We start from the raw sequence: 8,141 nt of genomic DNA, 5'->3' as shown, positions 1-8,141 counted from the left end.
AGCAGGTGCAAGTGGAGTAACATCCTGTGGCTAGTTGCCATAAGCATAGTTTTCAAAAGTTAAAATTTTGGGGAGCCACATTTGTGGTGGAACTCAAGGCAGCTTAGAATGTAAGCAGGACTTTATAAAAACAACAATGATAAAACCCTACAAAAGTCAGAGATGAAAAGGCAGAGATCCCTACGGCATCGTCCCTTTTAGTCGCCTTCCCACTCTCCAGCCAACCCACCTCTATTTCTTCCTCTGTCTTCAGCTTCTCCCCCTCCTTTCCTACCCATCATGGCCTCCCTGCGAAAAGTCTAGCTACGCTGTGTGGCGGCCACCAGCTCAGGGCGGGTCCCAGCTGTGCAGCGGGCCAGACCGAGGGCTCTGGAGCCACCCGTGCCAGGCCAGGCCAAATCGTATCGGTGGTGAGTTCCCAGAAGTTGCTCCTGGGCACATCGTTGGCAAGGCCTCCTCCATCAGGGGACATGATGATCGGGGGGGGCCTTTCTCGGGCTGTTTTGGCCCCCAGTCTGCTCCTGCTCCCCCTCCCACAGCTGGGCTTTCCAGAAATCAAGGCTCAGAATGTTTGGCAGAACTGCCGCGGTTGCCAGGCAACCCCACCCACCCCAACAGCCGCAGAGTCCAGTGAAGACACTGAAGAAGGCCTGATTGGCCGGAAACATGTTAGGTCACAATAATTGTTCCTTCTGTACTTTTCTTTTGGCTGAAGTTGGTTCCTTATTCGCACTTCCTTATTCATTCCTTATTCATTACTTATTCGTGTAGTCATTCAGAAACACTAAGGAGAGTGAGTTGGAAAGCTCTGAACCCCAAAATAAGGTCTGGACCACCACATATCATATACCCCCACATTCACAGGACTCTCCCCTTCGAGGGGACATATGCTGTATCCTGGTCCAAAGCACGGTTCTGGTGCCAGCTGCTCCAAACTGCAGTGCCCCTAGGACAATTACACAAGCAGACACCGGGGCCAAACTGCACCCCAAAAAAATCTTTGGACCACCCCAAAGGACACATCCCCACACTCTGAAGAAGGTGTCCTGCACAGTGACATAAAGTGATGCCCGGTCCAAATACCGGTTCTGATGCCAAGAGCTTCTATTCGCAGGGCTTCCCCGAGGCCTGTATTTCAAAGGAGATTTGAATAAGGAAGTGCCCCCTGCACCTAAAATAAGGTTTGGACCCCCACACTTCATACACCCCCATCTTCAGCGGACCCTCCCCTTCCAGGGGACACATTCTGTGTGCTGGTTTAAAGCGCGGTTCCGGTGCCAGCTGCTCCAAAGTGCGGTGCCCCCAGGACAAACACACAGGCAGACACTGGGGCCAGAATGCCCCCCACCAATCTTTGGACAACCCCAAATGACACATCCCCACACTCTGGGGACTGGGCCCTGCAAGGTGACATACAGTGATGCCCGGTCCAAACACCGGTTCTGATGCCACGAGCTTCTATTCACAGGGCTGAGGAACCTGGAAAATTTAAATTAAAGTCCTGAGACGTTAGAATTACCAAACTAAATTTTAAAATAGTTGTATTTTTCTTCCAAAAAGGCTCCTTTTTGGAATGAGACGGCCAAATGTCTTGGAAATTTTAAAAAAGTTATTTGCAGCCTCTAGGAAAACATCTTTCTGTTACTAGATACACGTTAGAACCAATAGTCATTCCCTTTTCTCAGGGGGGAGGTTGTGGTGTAGGGGGAAATGACTTGGGGGGGGGGAGCGTGCTGATTTCAGCTCTCCTTTTTTTCAAGCAGGGGAAGGAAACCTCCCCCCCCCTTCTTGCCAGACTGAGCCTCCAGCGTGAGAGAGCCAGCAAGTTTGAAACCTCCAACCAAACACAGTTTTCAGCACATTTTTAAAAATAAAACAAACTGCACACATGCTTCCCTTGGAAAGTCTCTCTGCTTAACTGTCCCCACTGTCTGAAGTTTGCACCAAGCACAATCATTCTCTCTTTTTTAGCCTTCCCTCCCTGTGGTACACACACACACACAAATGGCTGCCGTTGTACCAGTCTCCTTCTCCCCAACAAACCACTGCTAACAGCCCCTAGCACACTCTCCCTCATTCCTTCTGGCTGACACCAGCAGCCATCTTGCCCACCACCTTGAAGCACTGCCCTTAGGGAGGCGGGACTTCCACTACGCATTGGGGGGATGGGGCAGCTGTCAAAAGGATTGACTAAATGAAGTGTATACCCCATTACTACTAACATTGTTAATTTGATATACTGATAGTAATAAAAATAGCTTCTTCATATCAAAAAGTGAATCCTGACTTAGTAAAGGTAAAGGTTCCCTTGCTCAAAAGCCAGTCGAATCCGACTCTAGGGTTGCAGTGCTCATCACCGTTTCCAAGCCGAAGAGCCAGCGCTGTCCGAAGACGTTTCCGTGGTCATGTGGCACCAAGGCACACGGAACGCTGTTACCTTCCCACCAAAGTGGTACCTATTTATCTACTTGCAACTTCTTGCTTTCGAACATGTCCAGACAAGTCCAGAGACAAACGTCTAGCTTCGCTCCAAGGGACAATGGACTATGCGGATCCTAGCCCGCTCCAATCAGGGGGCTAGGTTCTTGGCCGAGAGCCAATGGGACTCTCATCCACTGTAAATAACCTATTGGGAAGTGGGGTGTGTGTGTTTTGGGTGGCGCTTTCTTGGGGAATATAAGCTGGCCTGTGAGCCGGCCAAAGTCGTCTTGTTCCTGATCGAATAAAGTATGCTTTGCTGAAATCATTCTCCGTCTGCGTACTTTTCAGTTTAGCCTGGGAAAGAGAAGGCTTAGAGGGGACATGACTGCAATCTTCAAGTATTTGAAGGGCTGTTATGTAGAAGATGGAGCCGATCTATTCTCTCTTGCTCTGGATTGTAAGGCTGGATCTAATGGGTTGAAATTACAAGGGAGTCGTTACCGGATAAATATCAGGAGAAACTTCCTAACTGTAAGAGTGGTTGAACAGTGGAACAGTCTGCCATGGGAGGTGGTGGATGCTCCTTCACTGGACGTTTTCAAGCGGAGGCTGGATGACCATCTTTTGGGTGTATTGTAGGTATGTAGGGCTATCTTTCAAGATATGCTCCTGCAGAGTGCAGGGGGTTGGACTAGATAACCTGCAAGGTCCCTTCCAACTCTAACATTCTATGATTCTATGATTCTACCTTCTCATCCAATCCTATCCAAATACCTTTATTGGCATAAAAAAGAAGAAAGATACAACATGGCAAATTTACAGAAAATTTCAATCATAAAATTGAACGGTGGTACAGTGGGTATATCCCACTGTCTTAACATCTGAACTGTGTAAGTTCAAGCCCCGCGCTGGTGTGAGCAGCCAGCCTGTTGTCCCCAGCTCATCGTCCACCCAGCGATTCAAAAGCTTTGGCAAGTAGATAAAATGGGAACCACTCCTTAGAGAGGGTGGGCACGCCAATCTCCCTTGTGGGAGGGCGTTAGCTGATGGTTGGACATCCTGGTCGAGGCTTGTAAGGTGAAACAGCTTCTCGGCTACGAAAAGAACTCCTGCAATGGATGTTCGGGCCAGGTGGTGGCAGTGTGGTGATCGACATACAGGTCCTGAAGCCTGGCCAGCAAGCAGCCGTGCGGGGAAATGATGGAGCCAGCCAGAAGACATCTACACTGGGCAGTGACGGCGCGTGCAATTAAAATGAATATATGTTGTCTTCCCTATCCCCTACAAAACATTGTTAGTCCCTTGTCTATATTGAGTAACTGTACATATTTATTTATTTATTTATTTATTCGTTCAACTTTATATCCCGCTCGAATCCCTTGTCTAGGGGTCTCTGAGCGGCTTACACGTCGGTGCTAGTCACCATTTTATTGTCTTCTAACTAGGGGCACATGTGTTGTGGGGTGGGGTAACCTACCGGCACCCCTATGGTGGTGGCTGGTGTTGTTCCTGATTGTTATGGCAGCCAAAAGGTACTTTGCAACTAAACTTGTAATATGGGGACATCGGTCAGATAGTAAAAAGGATACTAACTTCGCCTCAGGTAAACCATGAACGTTAGACACAAAAGGTCTGATTATATAGTTCTGGACTTCCCCATAAAAATCACAATGAAGTAAAATATGGGCTACCATTTCAAGGTGCCTTCCTCTGCTAACATAAAAGAGCATCATAACTGGGGTGAGGTAATCTGGGAAAGGTAAGTGGCAGGCAGTCCATAGTTTGAAAAGATACCAAATGACAAGGGGGAGCAAGTTTTGCGTTCAAGAGAACAGAAAGTCTGTTTCTCAATGTCTAAAATCCTCTGTTTTAAAGTTCTGAATGCCTGTGTTTCACTTAACATAGGTTGTCCAAATCTGAATCAGACTATACCAATTGGAAACAAAGGAATCAGCTAGCATCATATGAATATAGCTAGCAGGTTCTGCCCTAAAGTGTAGGTGTAGCCAAAACTTTAAGGTTAGTAGCCATGTCCTAGTCTCTATCAGATGCATTCCAGTCTCTAAGCACAATGTAGCATAGCTAACACAGTTGGGGACCCCCAAAATATGGCGTAAAAACATTGCCTGGATTTTCTCAAGCTGGGTGTTGAAGGCACTAACCCAAATGGGGATCCCGTATAATAGCTGGGAGACTGTTTTGGCATTAAAGACACGAGTGGCAGCTGGGACAAATTGATTGCCCTTCTTGTAAAAAAAGCTAACCACTGCAGGCTAAGTACACCTTGCTGAAATGACTGCTTGTGTTGCTCTAGCCAGTTATGGTTGTACTGGGGGGGGGGGGGACCAAGTATTTAAAGGATTTTGCTTGTTCGATATTATTTCCTTTGACACGCCAGCTTTGTGCTTTCCAGGACTTTGAGAATAGTAAAATTTTGGATTTTGCATAGTTTATGGACAGAGAATTTGCCTCACAATAGGAGGTGAAGGCAAACAGACGGCGCTTGAGGCCCTTCTGCGAGAGCGTGGTAACATAACAGCATCAGCAGCATAAAGCAATGAAGGAACGGCAGGTGACCCAAGTTTAGGGGGATGACCATCAATAGCATTTAGGGAGGGAGCCAAATCATTCAGAAATAAATTAAACCCTGTTTGACTCCCTGATTGGAGGAGATTTTTGAAGTTAGTCCACCTAAGCCATTGTACCACTGTTGACAGCTATTAATGGAATACATTTTATGAATAAGGAAAAATAAGCATTTATAACCCATGTTATCCAACTTATTCCAGAGAAGGTCCCTGGGAATGTGGTCCATACCTTCTCATGGTTTCATCAGTTGAAATGAACTCCCTCCCAAACATACACACACTGGTAGAAAGGAGGTGGAGATGATAGTGCAATTAATGATGCCACACAGGGGTAGATGGATTAAACCCTTTCTCCCTTTGGATCATGGGCCCAGTCTACACTTGAGCCAAGCTCAATAATGATTGCCTTTTTCAAAAATGCTGGGAAGATCTCACCATGGGCCTCTGAGCACCAAGTCTGTTTTGGCCCTGTGTCATTCCTCCCTTGGCAACATCCTTGAATAGCACAGGTTCCTACTACTGAAGTGGGACACATCTTTAAACTACCATATACCATATGAGCAATTTTAGGGATTTCTTAGGGAACCCACACAACCCCTCCAAATAGCTTGCAAAGGGGGGAGCTGTAAAGCACAAAGTTGCAGAAGCATCTGTGGTTTGCAAACCCTAAGCCAAGAAGAGGAAGGAGGAAATATTCATTTTAAAGCAATGTTGCATAAGAATGTAGAAGAGACATAAAAAGTTAATACAGTTTCTTTTCCTAGGTTGGTCGCCTGCAGCTGTCCCACAACATGAGTCTGGTCATTATCCTGCCTCGATCCCTGTCGCAGAATCTTTCTGACGTGGAGAAGCATCTCAGTGGGGATACTTTCAAGTCAATGGTGGCCAAGCTGGAGCACACCCCTTTCAAACCAACGGTGGTGACTATTCCCAGGTTCAGGGCGGACTCCTCCCTGGACCTCATGTCTACAGTGGGAGAGATGGGTAAGAAGGGTGAAATAGGGGGTGGGAGGGTTGAAAGCAAGAAGAAAGGGGCCATCAGTGTTCTCATGAGTTATGGGGGAAATCCCACCCATCCTTTCACTCATATTCGTCTTTTTCTGAGGAAGCTGTTTGTGCACCATAGAGGAGGACTGATTCAGTGGCTTCAAGTGGAAATGGGGAAGTGGGGAACAAGAGCCATATGACAGGTTTCTCATTCTATTCTGGGTCCTGTTTACTCCAATAGGCCACACTGAGCCAGTAATGCACTCACAGAATCAATAGATTCACTGAAATGAATTAAATGGTCTGTAGAAGCGCAAGGATCAATGTACCATAAAATGAACAAAAAAGAAAGGGGAAGCTCAAGGCATTTTTGGTATTCTTTTTTACTTTTTTAGGAATTTATTTTATGAAATGTTGATTGCTGTTTCTCAGTAAGCCGTTTAATTCCTTTCTGTATGTACCTTACTGGTTCAGTTTGGCCCACTGAAGAAAATGGGACCCAGGTTAACACCTATTATAGCAGTTCTAGTTAACTGAAAAAGCTTATAGTGTGAGATAAATCAAAGATCTTCACAGTGGAATGAGGAGAAATCCTGATACATGAGGAAGAGGTCACTTTCCATCCCTGATTCTGGATACCTCTCCCCCCCCTAATATATATTCCATTTCATTGATATCTGCTACTTGACACATCTTAGATCTAGGGTTCCCACACTGGTCAGGGTAAGGGATCCCCTGATTTTTGGGGATTCTGCTCACTGCTGGCCAGCTGCCTGGCAGGGGAAGCCCCCCCCAAAAAAAACAGTGATGTCACACGGTGTCGTCCCCAAAGTGATGATGTCACACGGAACTGATGTCATCACATCGGCCAACATACATATAGATATTACAACTCTAACTGATTGTTAATTCTCCAGGAGAGTCCCAAAGGTTCCAAAATCAACAATAATCAATAGAAAATCATTTGAACCCTGGGCATCCCCTACAGGGCCTTGCAGTGAGGGTACACCAACTCGGAGCTTACAAGCTGCTGTGGCTGAGTAGCACAGAAGCTGTCCAGGCCTAGGCTAAGGGATCGGTTCCCATGTCGTCCTGGTTGAGATTCCAGGCTTCTGTCATGCGTTTCCCAAGAAAGGGTTAGGGTTAGGTTCACATATCATCTGAGCTGATATTCATTGATTCATCCCATCCTTTATTCCCCTCTAGCATATGGTATTTTCTTCGATGCCAACCTGTGTGGGATTTCTGAAAACGAAGAACTGGCCGTGTCCAGTGCCCGGCACAGAGCCGTGATGGAAATCAATGAGGAAGGAGTGGAGGCAGCTGCTGCCACAGCCATTTCCCTGGCACGCACAGCCAATTTCTTCGAAGTGCAGCAGCCCTTCATCTTTGTGGTAGTGAATGAGAAGAGGTTCCCCATCTTCATGGGACGCATCAACAATCCACAGGCGTCATAACGTCCTCTTTCTTGCTCCTGTCACTTTCTGTCTGTAGGGTGACACGTCTCCCGCCCGTAGGATTGTCCTAGGCTCATCTCGTAGTATTTACACATGATGCTTGGCTTGGCTGTGGTGCATGCGCAGAGGTCTTCAGATCCCTCTTCATTTTAACCAATTACTTAAACAAAAATTCCATGTCCACCTTTTGCTGAGGTCGGGTTTCCCTTCTGCTTTAATTTCTCTCCAACTTATTTGCCCCCCCCCTCTGTGCTCATGTATATGATAGACTGAAAAGGACGTTTCTGTCAGGGTCCTTCTTCTCCCAGGTGTAACCCCACTGCAACAAGCCTGCCAGCCTCTTACGTTTCCTTCTGCTTGATAAGGAATAAAAAGTGACCATACCAGCTTACTGGAGTGTTACTGATGTGTTTCTGGAAGAGGGTGCTGGAGGAAATTTTGGGTGAGAGCTTTATTAGGGCAAGAACTCATATCAATTTATTAGTTGAATTAGAATTAGTTGAATCACAAAGGGTGGATGAGGTGGTAAAATTGTCTGGGTTTAGATGGTAGGTGGGTAATCAGCTGATTTAATGTTCCTCCCTGTAATACATTTCCTGAACACAGACAACTAGCATGTCAAAGAGGCAGTTTCATTAGAAGACTTCTCTCTGAAATCTTGTTTCCAGTTTGACAGGATGTTGTTTTG

The 8,141-nt window shown here is 46.4% G+C and overlaps 1 protein-coding gene across 1 annotated transcript; it reads left to right on the top strand.

Moving 5' to 3' along the window:
- Positions 1-5,763: 5,763 nt before the first annotated feature.
- On the top strand, positions 5,764-7,837 carry LOC107107646 (plasma protease C1 inhibitor-like). Its single transcript, XM_015407947.1, has 2 exons — positions 5,764-5,993; positions 7,203-7,837. Exons 1-2 carry the CDS (start codon positions 5,801-5,803, stop codon positions 7,451-7,453), a joined length of 444 nt encoding a protein of 147 aa, XP_015263433.1. The 5' UTR covers positions 5,764-5,800; the 3' UTR covers positions 7,454-7,837.
- The last annotated feature ends 304 nt before the right edge of the window (positions 7,838-8,141 follow it).

Source organism: Gekko japonicus, unplaced genomic scaffold, assembly GCF_001447785.1.
Source record: "Gekko japonicus isolate JY-2015 unplaced genomic scaffold, Gekko_japonicus_V1.1 scaffold6399, whole genome shotgun sequence".
NCBI classification, from domain to species: Eukaryota; Metazoa; Chordata; class Lepidosauria; order Squamata; family Gekkonidae; genus Gekko; species Gekko japonicus.
This window is presented reverse-complemented; position numbering and strand designations above follow the sequence as displayed.